Source organism: Podarcis erhardii (assembly GCF_964252035.2).
Source record: "Podarcis erhardii genome assembly, chromosome: 7".
Lineage (NCBI taxonomy): Eukaryota > Metazoa > Chordata > Lepidosauria > Squamata > Lacertidae > Podarcis > Podarcis erhardii.
This window is the reverse complement of record NC_138511.1, coordinates 17,971,862-17,995,158: the sequence shown is the minus strand read 5'-3', so window position 1 is coordinate 17,995,158 and position 23,297 is coordinate 17,971,862. Positions and strand designations below refer to the sequence as shown.

Below are 23,297 nucleotides of genomic sequence, written 5' to 3'. Positions count from 1 at the left end.
TTTTCCAGGGACGTCCCTGATTAAACCGCCCCAGTTTCTGATTTGATCCCGGAATGTCCCATTTTTCCTTTAAAGGTAAAGGGACCGCTGACCATTAGGTCCATTTGTGGCCGACTGGGTTTGTGGCACTCATCTCGCTTTATTGGCTGAGGGAGCCAGTGTACAGCTTCCGGATCATGTGGCCAGCATGACTAAGCCACTTCTGGCGAACCAGAGCAGTGCACGGAAAAAGCCGTTTACCTTCCTGCCGGCGCAGTACCTATTTATCTACTTGCACTTTGATGTGCTTTTGAACTGCTAGGTTGGCAGGAGCAGGGTCCGCGCAACGGGAGCTCACCCCGTCGTGGGGATTCGAACTGCCGACCTTCTGATCGGCAAGTCCTAGGCTCTGTGGTTTAACCCACAGCACCACCCGTGTCCCATTTTTTCCTCAGGATGTCCCTATTTTCATTGGAGAAATATTGGAGGGTATGGAATTATCCGACCCCCTAGTCATCTGGAGGCAATCCTGCATAGGGAAGGTTTTTTTTTAAAAAAAATTAAAATGTTTTATTAGGTTTTTATATATGCTGGAAGCTGCCCAGAGTAGCTGGGGCAACCCAGTAAGATGTGTGGGGTATAAAGAATCAAATTATCATTATGGAATGGGATGTCCCTATTTTCATCGAATAAACGTTAGAGGGTATGCTAAGCCCCTTTCAACTGTGAAACGACACAAAGATCAGCTTGCATTGGTTCAGACCCTTCCTTGCCTCCTGCACAGCTCCCGAGGTGTGTGGCACACCATGCAACCACTGTAAAGCAGGGCCCAGGCTCTTGGCGAAACCAGTTCCAGCCTGCAGGCTGTGCGTTAATTTGTTGAATTTGCCTTTTCTCTCATAAATTAGTCACTCTTTTATTGAAGAGAAGTGGGAGCCCTACAAAGAGAACTGAGCAAGTCCCAACGGGAGCCCTGCAAGCTGCGGATTGTTTGTGTGTGGGGGTTTGTGCACATCTTTTCTGCTCAGAAAGCATTAATGTAAAATTTTTGCATCCGCTATAGGCATGGCTCCAGCAAGAACAAAACTCTGCGCTGCTCCGAGGTTGGATTAGGAGTGTGCTCAGATAATGACATCTGAAGAACAAGATGGCTGGGAGCAGCAGCAGAGTAAACGGGGGGGGGGGGTGTCTTTGAAAGAGAGAAGAGCCATAATCCCACTTTACTACCAAGGGGGAGAATGCTTGCAAAGGCAGCAGACTCAGTTTGGCACAGATTATGCCACTGATTCCAGATCCTTTTGGCAGCGCAGAGAGGCCAGCAGATTCTTTGTTATGGGCTCTTCTGCACTCTGCTCTTTCTATAGGTAGCAAGGGTTGATTGGGCCAGAGATGTGGTGTGCATTTTAAGCACTCAGGAGGAGAGTAATGTGTAGTGTTTCTAGGAGCATATGGCACATTCTAAGAGAAAAACATAGCTTACGTAATGTGTTCCTGTCTCCCCAGCCTATTTTAAAATATAGGCATTACCTACGGTTTGGGCATGATGCCAAACCACGGTTTGGTGTTCTTTGAGTAAGCTTTGGACATATGCACCCCATCTTCCTTTTTGACACCCCTAATTCTGACACTGCTGTCAAGCCATAGTTTTTTAATGCATCCAAATAGTGTACAAACAAAAATTTGCTTGCAAACTAGAATTGGACATTGTGGCACTTTCCACAACAATAGTTTCCAGGTCTGGTTTGCTGCAAACATACTAGGTGTTGCTGGGTTTTTGCTTCATTTGTGAACAACTTGGAAGTTGTGGAAGGGGTTGGAATGCAGGAAGGGAAGGAGAGTGTGAGCCTGAAGCTTGTTTATGTATTGATAAACCATGGTTTGACATTACGCTTGAACTGATCCATTATGAAAAGTTGGGCTTCTATTTCAGTAGCTGGGGATGAATTCTTAGCAAAGGTTAAAGGCCTGCTGCTGGCTGGATATAGTGTAGATTAAATTAGCAAAGGTAAAGGGACCCCTGATCATTAGGTCCAGTCGTGACCGACTCAGGGGTTGCAGCACTCATCTCGCTTTATTGGCCGAGGGAGCCGGCGTACAGCTTCCGAGTCATGTGGACAGCATGACTAAGCCTCTTCTGGTGAACCAGAGCAGTGCACGGAAATGCCGTTTGCCTTCCTGCCAGAGCGGTACCTATTTATCTACTTGCACTTTGATGTGCTTTCAAACTGCTAGGTTGGCAGGAGCTGGGACCGAGCAATGGGAGCTCACCCCGTCGCGGGGATTCGAACTGCCGACCTTCTGATCGGCAAGTCCTAGGCTCTGGTTTAACCCACAGCGCCACTACACCCTCCCAAAAGCACCATAGTGCTAAAGAAGGACGGAACATTCTTTATGTATGCAACAACGGCAGCAAGGATACTCATCGCAAAAAACTGGAAAACTCAAGATCTACCCACACTGGAAGAGTGGCAGATGCAGCTGATGGACTATATGCAACTGGCCGAGATGACTGGCAGAATCCGTGATCTGGGAGAAGAGAAGATGGAGGAAGACTGGGAGAAATTCAAGATGTATCTACAAAAACATTGTAATTTGGTTGAATGTTAAGAAGGATGCTAGATTATAAAAAATTGGCCACCACTAAATTAGATTTAAATTTGATGATAAGTGAGACTAAAAGAAAATATAAAATTTTTTTTAGAAGAAGTGCTAGATTATATTTGAATGAGTGGACATGAGATTGTAAACAAGTTGATAATTTGTTTGGAAAAAACTTTTAACGATGTAAATGGGAGCGGGAGACGCGAGGGAGTCCAAAGAAGTGATGAAATTATGTTTGTGACAGAAGTAAGATTGTTTATTGTTTGTGCATTTATATTTAAAAACTTTAATAAATATTTATTAAAAAACAAAAAAAAAACAAAAGCACCATAGTGTATTTTAAGTTAGTATTGATGTTGTTTTCTTATACCTTACTAATAACCAAAGCTTTGTTACCAACCCAGGAGTTTGTGTTTCTAAAAGAAAGAGGAACTATACCTGTGTCAGCTATATTTCTTCTTAAGGGGTTGGATTAGATGACCCTCAGGGTCCCTTCCAACTCTGCAATTCTATTATTCTATCCCTCAACATTGGCTGTGGTGGCTGAGGCTGATGGGACTTGGGAGTCTAACCTCATCCCCACACATTGATTGCAAACTATTATGAGGACTAAGCTTACTAATGAATGTCTCTCAAAGGCCTGCTCCAACTAGGTTTGGTCTCCCTCTCTCTTATGCCAGAAACTCAGGGCCATCCAATCAAATTGATCAGTAGTATATTCAGGACAGACAGAATGATATACCGTATTTTTCGCTCTATAAGACGCACCAGACCACAAGACACACCTAGTTTTTGGAGGAGGAAAACAAGAAAAAAAATATTCTGAATCTCAGAAGCGAGAACAGCAAGAGGGATCACTGCACAGTTAAAGCACCAATCCCTCTTGCTGTTCTGGCTTCTGGGATAGCTGCGCACCCTGCATTCACTCCATAAGACGCACACACATTTCCCCTTACTTTTTAGGAGGGAAAAAGTGAGTCTTATAGAGCAAAAAATACGGTAGTTGTTCACAAAGCACATTGTTAATTTGTGGAATATGCTGCCACCAGGTCTGTTGCTAGATCCTTAGAAGATTGAAATTTGCATATGCAAATTTATATGAACAGATGCAAATTTAGGCCAGCTTTCAGAAATATGTTGTATAGAATGCTAGCCCTACTAAAGAGTTGACTCATTGAAACTAAGATACTGATAACTTAAGCCCACTAAGAGTAGGACTTAGTTGGATACCACCCAAAGTATCCTGTAAGCAACGTGTGAGGGGTGGGGTGGAGGGTAAGCAACAGTGCCCCTGGCTGCTGCAAGATCTGTATTTATGAATGTTAGCCACTTTGAGGACTATAGTTGAAAAGCAGAAAAGAAAACGCTTAAATAAATAATGAATAAGGTGTGTGTCTGTGTCCGCTGGCTTATATGGCTTTAAAAAGAAATTAGACCATTTTCTGAAGGATGATGTCAGCAGGTATTACCTACAAGAACTGAAAAGACCATTCTGCTTCAGGGCCAGTTCTTGCCTTCATGACCTGTCTGTGTGCTTCCTGGAGGTGTCTGATTGGCCACTGTGGGGAATAAGATATTGCACTAGATGGGCCTTTTGGTCTGAACCAGCAGAGGTCTTCTTATGTCCTGTCTTCTTTATGTTTAGGAGTCAGCATGCAGAGTTTGTGGCTGCCCAGAACTTGGAAGCACTGCATCGTCATGGATCTTGCTTCTCTCCAACCCAGATTTCAGCAAAGAGGGTGAAGGTGGCTAAGCCTTTGCGGAAGAGACTGAATTGTAAAAGTTAGCCCCTCACATTCCGGTGCTCAGTTTGCCTGACCTACCCCTTAAAACATGGGAAGGTAGGTTTGTGTGTTGGTCAATTTTGCTGCTGTCATACTTTACCAAGGTATACACAAAATTGGGCTGTGTTCGTATGTTTTATTCCATTTGTGTACTACTAGTAAATTGGGATCAGCTTACAGTGGTCACACCAGTGGCACCAGAAAGTACATTTTTATGCTTTTAAAGAAAAGGCAGGAAGAAGAGAGTGAGACAGATCCATACTGTGTGTGTGTGTGATGACTCTTAACAACTGTCATGATTTACTCTCTCCCAATGAATCCTGAGAATTTTTTCAGTGTGGGTGCAAAGAACTGCCTGCCAGAGATTTTGGCACCCCTGGAATCCTATCATTGGCTAAGGAGAAAGATCACTTATAACCAGTCTGTCAGCAGTGTCGATACATCCTAAGAAAGAGGAACACATCTCACAAATTAAAACAAAGATCCCTTGTTGTGTTTAAAAGTGGGTCTAGAGGTGGGAACAGCACTGTTATGTGTAACTCATTGGATGATTTTGGAGTAGGGGCACAGTAGTTTCTGGGGAAATGGAGACCTAGAACATTGGGGCCCAGTACCACCAGGGAAGCAGGCTGAAACTGATCCTGGGCTCATTTGAGGAGTCGCTGGTAGGCCCATGATCTCCCATGTGTTTTGGAGTTAATTAAGAATCAATATATACACAGAAGCTGCTCATACTTTTGTCTTCATGGGTGAAGGTGACAAAGGCATCTATCTATCTATCAGGCCGCAGTGAAACTTCATTTGAATCCAAGCTTGGTTATGACCAGAAAGTCCTGTTCCCAGTCTCCATTCCTCTACCTGCAAAATGTGGGATTATGGAGCTCCGGGCAGAATGCATGGTCTCTTTCTTTTATTTTAATAATCTTCTGAATTAGGTGAGCCTAAGAGGGAGGCAGACTTCTGCAAGGTCATCTAGTGAATTCCATGGCTGAGTAGTGATTTGAACTCAGTGTGACACGTTATTCACAACACACAGTACATTTAGCCATTTTACACACCAACCTCAAAGTAATCTGCAAGTCTTGTTTTTTTTTTAATAAATTTGACTATTGTTTAGGTCAGTGTGGTCCTATAGGCCTCTTTACCTTGTCCCTTAGGACTCTCCCCAGCCACATTGCTCACTGACCCTGCTTTGTGCCCTCTTTTGAGTGGTTGGTGGATTTTGTTTTTTTTGCTCACTGGAATGTGTCCTTAACTCTTATAATGCCTCTTGGTTGTCTGGATGGAGGATAGAGAGGGGTGCCTCAGTGTGTGTGAAACTAGCCTATGGTACAAAGGCAAAATCCACATGTGCTATTTTCCTCACTTTTGCCTCTGGCCCCAGCTACCCTGGCATGTGCCCTTGGAAGGTTGCCCAGAAAGGCAGAAGTTGTCCTTGAACTGAAAATGGTTCCCCATTCCTGGTTTAGATGATTGTTGCATCACCGGGCATTTAACCAAAGGAGCTAGATAGCCCTTAATGGTATGGATAACTCTTTAGGCTTTGGAATGCCACACTTCGTATCTGTACATTTTGTAACTCTTTTTGAGCTGCTATGCATACCTGACCTGCAAGCAATGGCGTAGCGTGGGTTGTCAGAACCCGGGGCAAGGCAAGTAATTTGCGCTCCTAACCCCTAACCTGCCGCCGCTGCCAGCTTCTTCTTGCTGCTGCCTGGGCTGGTCGGGTGTGGTTCTCTCCTGCGCTCAGCGCTGTGCTGGGCGGCCGCCGCACTGTCCCTCCCCCAGATAGTCCCTCCCTCGCTCTCTCTCCGCTCCGCACAGCAACGCACCCCTGGCACCCTCCCCCTCCACGGTGGGCGGCGACCCGGCAGCTCGGATCGGATTCGCACAGCCAGCACTGCAGTGAGAGAGAGTGAGTGAGCCAGGTAGGGGCAGAGAGCTGCGAGTGCGAGCGCCCCCCCAATGTTGCGCCCGGTGCGGCTGGCCCCCCCTGCACCCCCCACGCTACGCCACTGCCTGCAAGGGCAGTGTTACAGCCCCAAGAGTTCTTCTTTGGCTCAGTTTTTAGATGTTTGGGTTGCAGGGTGGGAGGGAGGGACATAGGGGTTGAGCTCAGACTCCATTGTGTTTCTAGTGTTGTCATCAGGAGAATTGTGGGGTCTGTTAGTCTGGGGTTTAATGAAGCTATTTTTTTCTGCATATGGGGAGTATAATTTGGTTTTCCAGACCCCAATGACAGGCCTAACCTGGGCAGCAGGTAGCTTTCTACAATGCCAGTAATTACCTAAGCTTTGCTCTTGGAGCAGGGAGATGAAACATGTCTGAGCTCAAGAAGTGCTATTAACTAAATATGTTAAATAAATAATTAAAAAGTAGGACATTTAAAGATGCTAGTTAAAAGTCAGTGCAATGCTACAAATCAACAGAAAGCTGTGATTGGTTGGCTTTTTGTTTGTTTGGTTTTTTCCAGTTTTTATTGAGTGAAAATGTCAAACCTTGCATCAGTCATGCAAAAAAAAAATCAAATAAATAAAACACATATATTAAATTTCTAATAGCACTAAATTCAAGTGGAAAAATATTCAGTTCTTAATAACGTAGGTGCTGAGAAGACCAAATTCAAGTAAAATCAGAGCACACCGTCCTGTTAGGATTTTTTTTTCACTTTCTGCATTATTATTTTTTGTCTCAAAACCTATATATAGCTATATATCTATATATATAGGTATATACATATAGATATATACACACACATATATATATATATGTGCATACATATTATATTTATATTTATATATATACACATACATATTTATAAAACATTAAAAAGAGCATTGGTAGTTCAAGCATCACTTCTTCTTTTTCTCCCTCCCCACCCCTCCCACACAGAAAGAAATAAAATAAAATAAAATCAACAACAAAAGAAAGTACACATTTTAAAATTCAAAATGAGCTAGCAATGGCTTATAGTCCTAGTGTGCAATATGGATTTTACAAAAGGCTAGAATTTCTCCCTCATATTTTTGTCTTCCTGTTCTTCTGTGTGTGTATGTTTGTGTGTGTGTTTTCCTTTTAAAATCTAGGGCCATTAAAAAACAAACATCATTTCTTTTTCTATATTGAAATACAGTTCTCTTTCAATACAGGTGAACTTTATAATAATTTATATATTTATTTGGTGGCTAGGTCCCCCCCCCCTCCAATGACAAAGCAGTAATGAAAGGATCTACACTTAGGGTTTTAGAGGTTTGGTTTTTTTAAACTCTCTCTCGTGTTCTTGACACATTCCCATCCCAAACACATGGTCCCCTTAAAGCCACCAAGTTCTATATTCTGCTGGTTCCATTTCAGCAATATCTGTCAAAGCATAATATGCCTTTTAAATCTATGTCCACCAGCTGTCCTGGAGAGGCGCAAACTGGCTGCCTAAACCTCGACAACTTCTCCACACATCATCAGCACCACCATCACTTATGCTTGGGACTCAGCTACTAAATTTCAATGGGATACAGGACATGAATGTGAGCCTGCCCGGGGGCAGCGGGAACAGGTGAGTTCCCCCTTCCTGCACAGAGGATGCATTTACCACCCCTATACTTTCAGCCATGCTAAATTTTACCACGTCCAAATTTGCCTACTGTGAGTGGGATGAGAGGACACAGAATCAGGAAAGGTTATGTTGTGTGGGGGGAAAGGTTGAATAATCTTGCTTAGTTGCTAACTGGTGGCCTCTCCTGCTCTGTAAAATGACACGCTTAGGGTCCATCCAAAGGTTTATGCTTGCTCTGAACTTTTAAGTTCAATCTTAAATGTCCTCCTCTTTACACCTGGGGACACTGAAGTGCTTCTTCCTGAATCAGGATGTCCATCAGGATGCAGATGATAAAACATTTAGCATCTATATAAATATAAAGACCTGTTTTTTCATTCGTTTTGTTTTAGGCAGAGAAGGAGGTGGAGAAGGTTGTGAAACTGGGGAAGTATAGAGGGACCAGTCATTAGGTGTTAAAACTAGTTTAACTTGGCAGGCTTTTTGTTGGAACTGAAGGTGGTCGAAACAATGGGGAAACTGGTTACTGGGTGATTCTTAGTGGGGAATAACAATTCCAGTCAGATCCAAACAGTTACATAGGAAGGGGTGCATAACTGGCTAATGTAAACTGTACCTGTTCTGCAAATCTCTTCCCACCCCTTCCTTTCTTGCCCACTAGTGACCACTGGCTTCTATGGCCCGCACCAATGGACCAGAAACCCAGGGGAGGCCATCTTACTACCTTGCAACCACCAGAGGGTTGTAACTGCCTGTTTGTATTAAAAAAGACCCCAAAATGTATAGAAACATAAAAACAGGGCTTATCCATTGCCTCTCACCCTGCAGTGCATCACAGGTTTCAAAAACCTTGACCGCAAGCAAGGGTTTTCTGTAGCACCTTTTAGCGAGACATCTAAGTGGTGAGAACAGGAGGGGGATAAGAATGTGCTGAGAGTTTGCCCAAACTTCTTAAACATAAATACCTCACTGCCACGTTCACCAAACTCAGGTCCTTTCAAGAGACTGAGAGGACAGGGAAGAGTAAGACCTCATTGTGCCTATTCTCTTAGGTAATTTTGATGTGTGTCTGTTGATGTGACCTATGGTCACGCTATGAGACCATAACCTGCCCCGTCCTGGAATTTTAAAAAGCAGAGCAGCAGCAGTGTGGAGACTTGCTACCATCTAATTAGATGTTCCAAGGAGCACCTTTGCCAAGTCAAAACTACCCGGAAAAGGTAGGCTCTTGGTGAGGTTTCTTTTTTTGAAAAAAAATAAATTATAACCTGACTGCCCATACGTTTGAAATGGCTAATAATTAAGTACATTTGTTTTATAAAAATCCAGAAACAGTCATGAATGAGGTTCAAGCTTTTTCTTTTAAAGCTGTGGGAAGAGTCATAGGAGGCTGAGATGGTTCTTGAGGAAACAATTGTCCCCAACCTCCCAAAATAAAATTAAGAACAAATTAAAAAACACCCTATGCATATTACTACAAACCAAATTGGAGTGTGTCTGTGGATAAGAGAGAGTGGTGTGTCTGTGGATAAGAGAGAGTGCATGAAGTGTGTTTCATTAAATGATAGGGCTTTTTTTGTGTCTCTCTTAAAATGTCTGCCTGGCTGAAATTCAAATTCAGAATCACTTGATACTCTATACTGAGAGTAGGAAAATGATGGTAGGGAAGACCCCCTTTCTGTAGCTTTTGCCCCCCCTAACAAGTTTTTTGACTAGCTGGAGGTGGTGGGAATTAGTGTCCACACTTGTGTGTGAAGGAGATAATTGTTGGTGAGCAACCAAATAGGATGTTGAAGGGTCTGTTCCTCAGGGTAGCATTCTTCACTGGATACTCACAGAGTATTACCTTGGTATGGCTCCTTTCTCTCTGTTCTATATATTTCTATATATCTCTATATCTATTTGTAACCTTTACAGGGGCAAAAATACTGTACAGCTATCTTTTTTTCCTGGACATATCCTTTATCCTTTTCTTTGCCACTCTTAGTTTTCCTCCTCCTTTCCCTTACTGTTAATATTTTAAGAAACTTAAAAAAGTGTCCATGAACCACATTCTTACTGTTGAACTGTCAAGTTGTTTTGGGTGTGATTGTTTGAGAGGGATATTCAAAAACTAAGACTAATAAAGCTCTCAGCCTTTTTTTTCTTCTTTTTGCACTAAAATGGCATGTCTGTTAGACACAAGGGTTGTTGTGTGTGGCTGGTTTCATTAGCTTTTAATGACTCAAAACCACCAAATGTATTGGAAGCAAAGGACCTATCTGCAGAGCCATTGTGGGTGCCTGTTTCCTTCCTTGTTTTTCCTTTTTTTAAATGTCCTCCCCCCTTTTAGGATATGCCTGATCTGGTGACCTGGGGGAGTGCAGGGCAGGTGGGCAAGGGACATTAGATTATTTGTATGCCAAATGAGTTTGCTGTGCAGCTGTTTTAATTGTGGAACAACCAATTCAAGTGGCCTCTTCCTTTCCACAGCTCCACAAAGGGCAAAGGGACAGGAAACATTTCTGCCCTGGGATTCAGAAGAGCATCACCCTCTCTGCCCGAGAATCTTAAGGTAAGAACCCTATGTGTGGCTTGATGGGATGGGTTGTAGTAGCTAATATTTATCCTCCCCCAACTTGTTCCCACTAAAAGACACATGCCCTCTTTCAGCCTTCATAAAGCATGCTTAAATGGGGTGAAGGTGGGGGGTGGGAACAATGGTAGAGCAGGGTAACACCTCTGCTTCCTTCCTGTAGCTAAACAAGCCATCCCCCAGTAAGACCAAGTACTACTTAGGCCTGCCTACTCTTTATGAGGTACTTGCATCTTCCACCTCCTTTTCTTTCATTAGCAGCGAGGCGGAGGGGTATCCTGAGCTCCTGGGTCTCTACCCTACTTGTTGGGGGGTGGCCCTGCAGTCTGGAAAAGAAGCAGTTGGCACCCCCTCTCTGCAAGGCAGCGGTGTTTGGGTTGGCTCTGGTTAAATCCAAGCCTCCCTTTCACAACCAAGGGTTCTTTTCAGTGCTGTACCCCGTACTTGCTGCCACCGGTCAGAGCCCCACCAGAAAAGGAACACTCCCCACTCAGGTGTGGGAGTGTCACAATATAAATTAAGTTCTTTCTTCCTTAAAAAAAAAAGATTAATATTATTATTATTCTTTAATAACAAAGAGGATCAGAGAAGTATCCGCATATTCCCAGCCCCGTTCAGTTCATTAATGCTTCTCTTTCTCTTTTATTTTATTTAAAAAACTGACAATAAATACCCCATTTCCCAACCAACCCAAGCTGCCTGAGACCCCCATTTCTCCTGTTCATTTGATGTTGGAGAAGAGAGAAAAATAGAAGTATGACTGATGCCCTCCCCCAACCCCAATTATGCCTAATGGCGAATAACTTCGCTTTTGTGGCTTAAAGGAACCAAATCCTCATTTTTGTAAATAATATATTATTATCACCCCCTAATATTCACCATCGGATGCTAGCTGCCCCCTCTCCCTGAGAATGGGAGGAGTGTTAAAGGACAAAATGAAAACAGGAAAATAAAATAGAAGTTAAAGAGGAAAAGAAACAACCCCACTCCCCCCCTCCAAACCAACAAGGGGAGATTTTGAGGGAAGTGGCAGGGGAGACATTTGCCCTTATGGTTAGCACATCCATCCAGGAGGAGGAGGGTCACTTCTCCATGGCCCAACCCATCTGCATATTAGTAAAAAGATTTGCCGTCTGCCACCCTGTAAACATGTGCGTCCCAACAGATGGGTCCCTCCGCCTCCCCCTGCCCTTCCCATGGGCACAAGGCTTCTTTCCTTTTTATTTTTTGCATGGTCCAAGGATTAAGCGGTTTCCTCGTTATCTTGTGCACTTCCTGGGGTGGAGTTGTGTGTGTGTGTGTTTCTCTTTGCTGCTTGTCGTTCCAGCGTTTGTTCTCGCCTCACGTAGCGGGGTCCTCTCATTTAATTCAGTTTCTTATTTTTTTAAAAGATCAAAAAACCCTGCTGCTGCTGTCTATAAGTTAAGGGGAGGCCTCAGGGGCAGGGGCTTGCTCGCCTGGAGGTCTGGAAGCATCGCTGTGGACTGCAGAAGGAGAAGCAGCCTCCCCCAGTTCCCTAACGTCCTTTGTAGGCATGGCCTGGGGGTCAGGAAGTGACTCTTCAGAGTCTGTGTTCAGATCTTCCTCATCGTCATCGTCATCATCGTCGTCATCTTCCTCCTCCTCGTCTTCCTCATTCATTTCCTCCTCATCCTCCTCCTCGTCATGGGAGGAGTCGTCCTCCACGTTGCCACAGCTGGCTGGAAGCCGCTCGCTCTCCACGGGGACCCCACCCTCCCCGGCGGGGGAAGGGGCAGCGCCCGCAGCCTCTGGCAATTTCTGGCTGAGGTCCAAGGAGTCATTGAGGCCCACGCCCGCTGCGTTCTGCAGGAAGAAGAGGGAGCTGTTTGTGTCAGTGCCGAGGTTGAGCGAGCTGTCAAGGTTGACGGAAGAGTTCTGCGCATCGTACTCCAGTGTGGAGGGCGGGAGGGCCTCGGGGCCCGGAGAGATGGCCGGCAGCTCTCCGCGCTCCTGCTTCTCGTGCTTGCGCTTGTGCGAGTCCATCTGTGACATGCCCACCACCGTGTGCTTGCAGCCGGGGTAGGTGCAGTGGAAGTGGGAGCACTTGAGTTTGTACTTGCAGTCGGGCACCTCGCAGTCCACGCTGGAGCTGAACTGGCAGAAGCCTGCGGCGCTGATGACGTCCTGCTTGCCGTGGTGCTTGCGGTGGGCCGTCACCTTGGTGCTGTCGGTGCAGCGGAAGCCGCAGCGCAGGCAGTGGAAGTGCGTGCTGTTTCCCGAGAACTGGCAGTCGGGGAAGTTGCAGCTCAGGGAGGACTTGAAGCGCTTGAAGTCGTCCAGCACCAGGTTGTCGACGCGGTCGTGGTGCTGGGCATGTTTGTACATGTGGGTGCGGCCGCAAAACTTGTAGCCGCAGTTCTCCCTTGTGCAGTGGTAGTGGGTGACCTTCAGTGAGAACTGGCAGCTGGCATCCTTGCAGTCTTCATAGAGGTCGTAGCGCCGGAAGCCCTCCAGCATCATTCCTTCGTCCAGCATCTTGCGGGAGGAGGCCGTTTTGCGCCGCTTGCCAAATGGGGACATGTCCTCAATGATCCAGAAGCGCTTCTTGGCCCCTGCGGCGGTTGGCATGGTGATGGTGTTCCCTGGGGAAATGAAATGGGCAGAGGGGATTTTAGAGCAGGACTCTGCATCAGACCCACTTCTCTTTCCTGCCTAGCTAATTGGGGTGGGGGTTCAGACAAGCAGTGTTTGCCCAGTGTTTCTTGATCTTTACAGTTTCTAGGCAGTGAGAGGAATGGCAATACTGTATGTAGGCTCCTTCAGGCAAACTCATTCCATCCACCTCATCCCCAAAGCCTGGCCACTGCAAAGCCAATCTTTTCATTCCCTTGAAGTGGTTTGGCAAGAGATGAATAGACTTAAGAGATGGAGAAAGGAAGGCCTTGTACTTCTGGTCATTACACCTTTTTTTTTACCTGTTCTGCCTTTGTTCCTTTGGCACTTTATCTGTGAGAGAGTGCTTTGTGACTCCACTCTCATACCTAAATATTTGTACTCTCACTACATCAAAGGAGCAGTAGCCGCAAGCCAGGACCAGACCATGTTAATAAACCACGGGCTCAACACTATTCCCTCCCTCTCTTTTTTAAAAAAAAGATGTTTTACCTGGAACTTGCATGTGACATGGAGAGCAATGAGCAACTCGTCTGTCATCTGATATAAGTTTACTGTTTCACTCACTCAAAGTCAGACATGCAGCCCTCCAGATGTTGTTGGATTCTAACTCCCATAATCCCTGACCATGTTGTCTGGGGGTGATGGGAATTGGAGTCCAGTGACACAAGTTCCCTAGCACTGCTTTATGAGATTTCTCTCCTTGCTTTTTTTAGGAACAAGTTAGTAAATAAGGGTGACTTAAATGAAACACAATAAAATGAACTATAAAACCAACAACCACATGCATCTAATGTTGCTCCAACAACTCTCCTGGGCCATGAATACACAGACCTTCAACCTGCACCGACCCCATCTTGCTCCTCACAGAAGTGGCAAGGGGTAAGTCCAGAATGGGCTGTGTAGTCTCCTGGACAAGAGCAGCACATTGGGGAGAATGTTTATGCTCAACCCAAAGAGTGAAAAGGGGTTTTCACAAGGGATAAATTTAGGAGACCACATCACTGGGGTCAGACAGCACCCAATGTTTAGGAGCTGGCAGCATTCTTAACCAGGGCTGAATAAACATTTCAGATTTCTAGGCTCTGTACCCTACTTGGGCCACCATGACTGTAGCAAGATGGTGATTGGGTGAGCCAGATTTGAGTTCTGAGGTTGCTGCAGTGGTGGGAGTTGATGAGTACATTCAGGTAGCATGCTAAACACCTGTTCATGTGCAAATCATTTCTGAAAATGAGACTAGTTGCCTAGTCCAAGAGTGGCTAAGGGCCAAAGGCCACACTGACCCACCATCAAGTCTTTGGGGGCTGCATATTAAAGTGGTTATTTAACTGTCATAAAACCCCTTTGCTATTAGCCGCTCACATTGGGCGGCACAGGAAACCATTTGTGATCAGAGGGACAGAGGATCAATCAGTAATTAGAAATACACACACACACACACACACACTCTCTATTAAAAAATATGAACAAATGTTCCTTTTTTAAAGAAACCACTTTTTGTGCTGAGGTGGGTTTCTCTGTGGCCTGTAGGTTAACCTCCCTTTGTCTTACCTACTATTGCAATCAAAAATTTGTCTTCTGTAAATTTATATATATATATATATATATATATATATATATATATATATGGCAATCCAATAACTGTAGGTGTCATTTTGAGCATCAGTTTGTCATCCCTAGGACTTTAGTGGAAGGACAGGGAGGTAGAGCCTTTTGGGTAGGATGTGGTGGGTGGGGCTGTAAAAGTATGAGAGAAAGTGTAGAATGGTTTTACCTGCCGCATCCTGCACTAGAGGGACATCGCTTTTGACTGGAGTTGGGGCGGCAATGATGGGTGAAAACCCTGTTGAGCTGGCGGTGGGCAAGACAAGGCCCCTGCTGGATCCCAGAGTGGCACTTAGCAGAGAGTATGAGACACAAGATGGAGAGAAGAGATACGGGAGGGAAGGAAGGGGAGACCTGAGCAGGGCTTGTGAGAAAGATGGAGGCAGAGGTGGTGGTTGTGGTGCATTTTGGGTAACGTCATCACCAGCAGCAGGAGGAGGAGCAGCAGCAGCAGCCAGGCAGCCTGGAGAAATGTGGAAAGAAAGAAAAAAATAGCAGGGGGGAAAAACAGAACAGAAGGAAAAGAAAAGAAAAGAAAAAAATAGAACCAAAATGAGAACCCAAGAGTGTAAGCAGTACAATGAAAATGGAGAGCACGTTCACACGTACAAGAATGGAACCACTGACAGAGGAGATGGAGAGTGTGATGGACAGCAGTGATGGAGTGAGCATACCCAGAGACCAACAGGGAAGAGCAAGAGGTGGCAGAGGTCCCTGTGAGTATCAAAAGAGGGACTGCAGTTTTACCGCCAGCCCTCCCCATCTGGCTTGTGGCAGGCTGGCTACAGTCAAGCACCGTCATCCTGGAGAGGTGTGATGAGCAGTGGTGCAGTTTAAAGAGGAGTATGGCTGCTTCCTTAGTGCTATGAGTTTCTATGCTCTGCCCTGTTTGTGGAGTGGTTGCGATTAACATTTACTTGCCACCCTGATATTGACCATAATGCGTTTCCACCAGCCCCAGCAGGCTGCCCCAAGCAAAGGCCATCAACTTGAACTGTGCTGTGGGGAACAGTTACTTTTAAAAATGGCTATTATGGGGATACTTTGAGGCATCTTTTTAGGTTAATGCTCCTTGATGAAATTGTGGGGTGTGCCAGCCAACCTCACTGACGTGTCCCCCTGATAACCCCAACCCCTGACACTCTTGCTTAGATGACAGGTGACAGGTGCTAGAATTTCACCCCAAAACCTGGATCACAGTATAATAATTTTCCCCAAAGGGCAACTGTGTAAAGTTCAATTTGTTTGATCACTGGGGCGGTGGTGGGGAGATTTTAAGTGAGCAAGTACTAATACCTTTATTTCCATCAGGAATTATTTTAGCAACGTATGAGCTGCACAGCCCATTCTGGATCAGAATAAAAATACTTTCACAAACCAGGAATGGTGATGTCAAAGGGGCTCTTTTAGATGACACAGTGATGTCTCTTGCTGTGTCACAGGCGGAGAGGAGATCCCGCATGGCGGAGGAGGATTTGGCGCAGCTTGTGCGAGAGAGCACCAAAGGGATGCAGCTTTTAGGCTGCTCAGAAGCAAAGTGTCACCAATAAACCGTTTCCTCCCAGTGTCACTTACCGGCTGAAGTGCTTTCGTTGCCCACTGGCGTGCTGGAGCAGCTGCGGTCCATATTGGAGGACTCAGAGGAGATGCCACCAGGGCTGCATCCTGTGTAGTCAATGTACTCATCTGTCTCGGTATCCATCATACTTTGGGGTCCCTGGAAGGAAGCAGGAGTCCCTGATGAGGCTGGGCTGGGAGCCATGCTGCTGACTTGGGGGAGGTTTTCGTTCCTTGGAGTGTGTCCAATAACCTGCAGCGAGAAACGCGATATTGGGAGGGGTGTGTTTGACTTCTACACCAATAACAGTAGTTGGGTTCCAAGTGGACATCTGTTTGGTGTTAGGTCATGTTGGCTAGCACAATCAGGCTGGCATCATATACATCACCTGCCTAAAGGGTGTTAATGCTGGCATTGTGAATTCTGTGTATATATGCAGAGGATGCCGCCAGAGCCTGGGCCTGGGAGTGTTAATCTTGGCATCAGCATTGGGCTGTGTTGAACTTGCTGAATTTAGCAGCTGCGACTATGGCAGAGGCAGCATATGCATGAAGATGTGCTGGGGGGAGGGGATCTTTTGATTCTGCATTATATTACTACTACCACTACTACTACTACATTTGCCGCCTGCCCTTCACCAGCAGGTCCTGGGGTGGGTTACAGCACTTTAAATTTCAGAATTAAAAACTGTTAAAACAGAGGAAAGTTACAGGAACAGGGTGGGTCCTGAAAACAGACACCTCGGTTGTCAAAGGCCAGAGCAGAGTGTTCACAGCATTCACTGAAATCTGTGTAGTGCCAGTGCAATATGCACCTCTGTGGGCAGGAAAGTCTACAACTTAGGGGTGGCAACCCCCTGCCAAGTTTCTGAGGGCAATGGAATGACTAAAAGGTCACCCTCTGCTCAACTGTAGGGAAGGAAGTGGTTTCTCAGACATTTGGGGCCTGAGTCATTTAAGACTTTTAACACAAGCGAGAACACTTTCAGTTGGACCAGGAAACAAACTGGCAACCAATGCAGTTGTTTTAAAATAAGAGCAAAGGGGGATAATATAGGGGGATGATTCTAATGTCACGTTTTCTAACATAACTGGAATGCTCTTTGAATATTTGCAGAAGTAATACAATGGTAGAACTGAATGTGAATGCAGATTTTAGAGCAAAGGATCAGGAGCTGTGAGGAATTTTGAAGATTCTGCTTTCACATCTTGTCCTGGACAATTCACATAGGTCTTGGGGAAGGGCTGTAGCTCAGCGGTAAAGCATCTGCCTGGCATGTAGGAGATCCTAATTCCTGGTAACTTCAGGTGGGCCTGGAAAAAGCTCCTGCCCAAAGAGCTGCTGCCAGTCAGTTCTGAGCTGAATAGTCTGACATGATATAGCAACTTCTTACGTGGGGAAGTGCCATAGCTTAGTGGTTTCTAAGCATATTTATAGCCACCCTGCAGGAGGAGTCACCTGAGTGGGAACACGGTCGAAGTTCTTCCCCAGCATCCTCCTCATGTGCTTCCTGGCATGGGATGTCATCTGATGCTTCAGGAGGAAGGAGAACTGGCAGCCTTCACGGATGCAATGGAAATGGCTGTTCACTTGGTTGTACTTGCAACCTGGGAGAGAGGGAATGCAAAACAGATGCAAACCTCGTAAGTTAACAGTGGCCAGGAGTGGAGCAGCTGTACTCCGGGCAGGGGGCTTGGCAATGGCTGCTGTCCTATTTGATCTCTGAGAGAGTGCAGCAATTGGGACTGACTGCTGGCTCTTCCGCATCCCCAGACTTGTGTGTTAAATACTTCCTAATGTGGGAGAACAAGGCAGAAAGGATTCTCTTGCTGAAAAGGGGTCAGGAAAAAGAACTTGTTTTAAACTAGTAGCATAGGCTTCTGACACAGGTGAGAAGGCGGGGGGGGGGTTACTTTATTAATTGTCTTAGAATCCAAGACTTAAATCAGGTATAGGGAACCGGTAACTCTCCAGATGTTGCTGAACTAACTACAACTCCCAACAGTCCCAGCAAGCATGGCTAATGGTCAGGGATGGTGAGAGCTGTAGGCCAGCAACATCTGGCAGCCAGATTTTCCCCACATCTGATTAAGATGGAAGGATGTCCTTCCCCTACTTTCCTCACCTAGTCCAATCAGTGCACATGGCACAAAGCCTGGCTGGCAAGGGGGTCAGTGTGGAGGAGGTCTCGTGTCACCTAAAAGGTTTTTAGGGCCACTCAACATGAGTGCTGGTTGAATCCTTTCTGCTATGCTAAAGGTGGTGGTGGGAGAAGTCTCAAACGAACAAGGAGAGAGAAGGGCTACATGGCTCTAGAGTAATAATGGGGAACCTTTGTCCTCATAGGTGGTGGTGGGACTCCAACTCCCATCAGCCCCAGCAAGCAGCACAGCCAATGGCCAGAGAGGATGGGAGATGTATTCCAGCAACATCTGGGGGAAAGATGAGTGAGATAATGTATGTGAAGCCCTTTTGGTGTCCTAATTTTTCTATGTAATTAACTAAGTAAGGCTGCAACATTTAATTTATTAATTGGCTAGATCAATCCATTAAAAACCATGTTGATAGACTAAAAATGTGTCCAAATTAATTGGACAACATTTTTTGAAGCCCAGTTTTTAAATGCAAGTAGTTATGAAAATTGCAGCTAGCAGAGGGGGATATGCATCTCCTAAGTTAATGCCTTGTGCATTAACAAAAGCAAAAGAAACACATTTTGTTTCGTTTCTTTCAGAACAGATTTGTTTAAGTTTAATCAATTAATTGAGTAACTTGGTAAGATTCCTTTAACGGGATGGCAGCCCTGATTTCTCCTTTTTTCTTTGGGGGGTTTAGATGAGGGTGGCAGCCCTCTGGCTGTAATGTTGGACTCCAACTCCCATCAGCCCCAGAGCTAGCATGGCCAGTAGGCAAGTGATAGTGATGATTCAGAGGATGGTGCCAGAGCTCAGTCTGTTCAACACCTGTTTAGAAAAAAACATTGTTCTGCTTGCCCAGAAGCTCCTGACTATCGAACTGAAGCAGGCTCTTGGCCTTATTTGAGGAATATTTGGGTGCATCACTTTGCATGCTTGAAAAGCATCACAAACAGTCCATGTTCACCAATAATATTGTGCACACAAATCCAAACACATCATGAAGAACCTCTTTTCTTCCTCAGCGCATCCATAAATGTCCCCCACCACGCCTGCTCCTTGCCAAATTCAGCCAGTGAATCGAGCAAACTGTATGTTCTTAAGAAAGTGGCACTGTTTTATGTCTCTGCCAAGTTTGGTATTTGTTTAAATATTATTCTCTCACCCCGTAGAACTCCCCCCCCATCACCCAGCGCCCCCCTGTTCTGTCTCTATCAACCTGCCACCCTGTTCTCCTTTCAGGAAGAAGAACAAACAGTGCTGGCAGGACTGAAACTGTATCGGCCGCAGGCAGGTGAAGGCTTGCCCGTTGCTGGGGCAGCCGAGTGTCATGTATCATCGGGCGGCTTTGTCTGGCCCCAGCCATCCCCTGGAACAACACCGGTTGAGCAAACAGCGGCAACCGCCAAGCCGCTTGACATTCGTAAGCCAAGACCCAGGTAAGGGGCAGACTGACGGTGTTGTTTGCCGTTGCCCAGGTTACCACAGGCCTCGCTGTCTCTCCAACATGAATTCTTTATGAAGTAAAAAACCCACAAAAACCCACAACCGAATAGGAAGAGATCTCTCTCCTGCTCTCGCTTTGAACGTTGGCTGTTTTGTTTTGTCGTGTGTGTGTGTGCGCGTATTGGCTATTTTTATCCCCATCAATAGAATCAGTTGTGTTCATGGGGGTAGCGGGGAGGCAGCCAGGGACACAAAGAAGGCTAGGGCTTGTTTGTTCTCCAGGACTCCAGTGAATACATGGTGCCCCAGACAACATGGGGCTAAACACTTCTCTGGAGTGAGAGGTGCAGGTACAGCTGGTGGAGAAAAAAGGGGATTGCCAGTTTCAAAAGCCAAATGAGACTCTCCCCCTGCCTACAAATAATGGCTTAGAAGCCAAATTTATCTCCCCACCTCTTTGGACCATCTGCATAGAGGAAAGGTGGCTGCCTGAAGAAGCCCCTGCTTCCAGAAGAAGCCTCCAGAATCTGTTTCTGAGACTAGAGCCGCCATATGCATGTGTTCAGTCTAGGCCAGTCCTGCATGGAATCTTTGACTGCACAGCCAGCACACTGGCTGGTTTGAGGTGGGTGGGTGTTATTGGCTGTTCAGATAGGGAACCTGTGTCCACACACAACACATACAGCCATCTCTGACCATTGGCCATGCTGGCTGGGGCTGATGGGAGCTGGAGTCCAGCAACAAACACCCCCATTGTAGGCCTTCTGGAAAGGGTCTCCACCACTTCCACACACACCTATGACCCTCCTAGAGCTCAGCACCAGTTAAACTAAGAGGTGCAAACACCCAGGTCCCAGCTATCACTGGTGCCCTAAAAACTGGTCCTGTCATTTGGATTACTGAGGGCAGAAAGCTGGTTTCTATATGGGATGGCTCTTAAATTTTGCAGATAAATAAGCAACTTAGAACTGGTTGCACCCCTATTAAATAACCAAGTAGTGACATGGTCCAGGGATTGGCATAACCCCTTCTGGTTGCAGTTAAGCAGCTGAGCCAGTGGGGCTGAGTGCTGGGTGCGTCTCCTCATAGTCTGCAAAAGGGGCCAACCATGTGTGGGTTTAGCCCAGGAGGGTTCACTTGTTTGCCGTAGCAGCTGGAGGAAAGGAGGGGGAGGTGTTTACAATTTCGTAATTGTTTTTGGCATGGCCCTAATAAGTCTGGCAAGCGGATCTGCCAACCACACACCCTGCCGCCTATCAGGCGCTTTGATGTGCCTGGATGGTTGGCATCGAAAGAGGCAATGTGCTTGCCTCCAGCACCGAAGCGACTGTAGATGCCAGAAGAGAGAATGGGAGGATTCTCCCCCTTACCCTGCCACTACCACCATTGGGAAATATTTACCCTTTGGCTTTTGCTAGGCAGATCTGGCAAGGAGTATAAAAAAATGTACTCCTCAAGCCAAGGGGTATCACGCAAAAAGGACCACTGGGAGATTTCAGGGTTCTTCCATCACACTCAAATTTCTAAGGTGATCAGAGCAAGTGTTTGCTCCCCGTGACTCTCCTGCAACCAGGGTGAGCAGAGACATCTCGCCTTGCTGGGGAGTTGCCACTGGGGTTGTATCTGTTAGAAACAGCTGTGGGTTGCCTTCCCCACTCGCATTCTTAACTACTCAGGGCAGGACCCACTGATCAAAGGAACTTTTCCAAACCTGTTTGTCTGCCTACCCACACACACAGAAAGTAGGCGATTTGGCTTGGAATAGAAGTGCACTCAGTTCTGGTTGTGTGAAAGGCTAGGGAGATGGTGCAGTTGTAGCAATTGAAGAGCTGGACAAGGAGGTGGGGAAACCTACCTTTAAATCCTCACTCAGCCATGACATTCATTGGCTGACCCAGTATCAGTTGGTCTACCCTACCTCACAAGGATGTTGGGACAATCATACCATTTTGAGGTGTGATATAAAATAAAAAGGCTAGTAAGAAGGGGCTCTTCCCAGGCAGTAACGACCTGTATGCTTGCCACTGCACCCTTACAAAAATCAGCCTGATATGTAAGTAAACATGCTTATTTTTTTTAGAGAGAGAGGTCACTAGTTTCCCACTTTCTTTCCTCTACAGGAAACAGATCCTGCAAAGGTGGCTGGGAACTTCCCACTGCCTGGGGGAAAGGGAACAGAATCCGTTATCAAAGGAGGAGGAAGATAACCTGGTGGAAAAAACACTTTATGGAGGAAATGGCCAAGAGTGACTGAGTGCAATTGTATGCACACTTCCTTGTGAGTTTTAGATCCAGTGTCAGACTTTTTGCTGTTGCCAACTGGTGAAAGATCCTGCCCCAACACCATGTTACACCAGAGGAGAGAGACTTACCTAGCCTGCCGCACTCTTCCCTCTTGGTGAAGTACTTGAAGCCGTTGGCTGCTCTGCGCTCTGCCTTCTCGTGCTTCTTCACGTGCCAGGGGAGTTTGGTGGTGATGTTGGTCACAAAAAAGCAGCCAGGGCGAAGACAGTGGTAATGCCCTCGCATTCGGAACTCACAGTGCTGGAAGGAGAAGATGAGGGCAAGCGAGGTCAGCATACAACACAAACAGCAACCCTGACTCAGAACAAAACCCAACCAAGTTAGCGTGAGGTCTGGTGGTAGGAATGTCCCAGTAGTATTTTTTTTCTCTGACCCTTATGAAATGCATGTATTTATCCATGTAGATTGTGTTTTCTGCGGATTGCTGTTTGTTCTAATTCAGCTGTAAACAATGGGTTTTTCCGGGGAAAAGCAGCGGGGCAATCGCAAAATTGCTTGGACCATGCCTAGAAAGCATGGGACAAGCAGAAGTGTGGACAAGCCCTTAGCTGGAGGATGTGTCATGAAGGCTAAACTAGGCTAAGCCTGCAGTGCAGTTGTGATTTGATGGGTGGCACACACAACGGGGCATCGACCCCATTCTGCTTCTCTGGGATGCAACCAACAAAATTTTACTCAGAGTAGAACTTCTGAAGTTAATGGACCTAAGTCAGACATGTTTATTCATTTCAATGGGTGTAGTCATAGCATGACACCAGTGGGCTCCAAGCTCCTGCCTTGGCTCCCCCACCCACTGTTGTCCCTTCACCCCCCCCCCCAGCCTTTCACCCTTACCTGGTTAGGACAGAGACATTGCAGGGAGTAATAAGCAAACTGGTCTCGCACATTCACGAGGTTGTTGTTGGGGTTGATGTGGTCGAGGCAGTGGGACTCGGCCTTTCCGGAGGTTTTGCACACGTACTTGCAGTTCCCAAACAGACAGTGGAAGTGGAATTTGTTGGCATACTTGCAATCTGTTGCCAGGCATGGATCACTGGGGAATTTTTATTAGAAAGAGAGGAAGAATAAGTTTCTGGACAGCCTTCCCTGAACTCCCTTCTAATTGCATCATCGCTATTAG

At 46.1% G+C, this 23,297-nt stretch overlaps 2 protein-coding genes and 1 long non-coding RNA gene across 19 annotated transcripts in view; 2 read left to right on the top strand and 1 right to left on the bottom strand.

Annotated features, from left to right (window-relative positions):
* The window catches only part of PEX14 (peroxisomal biogenesis factor 14), a 150,244-nt gene extending 140,026 nt beyond the window's left edge, over positions 1-10,218 (top strand). For 4 of the 7 annotated variants that reach the window (XM_081871223.1, XM_081871222.1, XM_081871224.1 and 1 more), the window contains 2 exons: positions 4,226-4,421; positions 8,970-10,218. The gene's annotated coding sequence lies outside the window, so the exon portion shown is untranslated. Of the gene's footprint in view, positions 1-887; positions 983-4,225; positions 4,422-8,969 lie in introns of all 7 variants that reach the window. The other 3 variants (XM_081871221.1, XM_081871219.1, XM_081871220.1) reach the window with 2 other exon arrangements.
* CASZ1 (castor zinc finger 1) overlaps positions 10,007-23,297 on the bottom strand; it is a gene marked incomplete at its 3' end in the record, with an annotated part of 444,050 nt that continues 430,759 nt past the window's right edge. For 7 of the 11 annotated variants that reach the window (XM_081870667.1, XM_081870666.1, XM_081870665.1 and 4 more), the window contains 6 exons: positions 23,012-23,210; positions 22,246-22,417; positions 17,751-17,899; positions 16,310-16,544; positions 14,904-15,197; positions 10,007-13,095 (listed from right to left, as the gene is read on the bottom strand). In XM_081870667.1, coding sequence (XP_081726793.1) covers positions 11,915-13,095; positions 14,904-15,197; positions 16,310-16,544; positions 17,751-17,899; positions 22,246-22,417; positions 23,012-23,210 — 2,230 coding nt within the window. The remainder of the gene's footprint in view (positions 13,096-14,903; positions 15,198-16,309; positions 16,545-17,750; positions 17,900-22,245; positions 22,418-23,011; positions 23,211-23,297) is intronic. The other 4 variants (XM_081870660.1, XM_081870670.1, XM_081870668.1 and 1 more) reach the window with 3 other exon arrangements.
* LOC309347042 lies at positions 17,806-22,130 on the top strand. The gene is made up of 4 exons (XR_014158780.1): positions 17,806-17,935; positions 18,639-18,749; positions 19,670-19,866; positions 21,994-22,130. It is a non-coding gene; the product is annotated as an uncharacterized lncRNA (long non-coding RNA).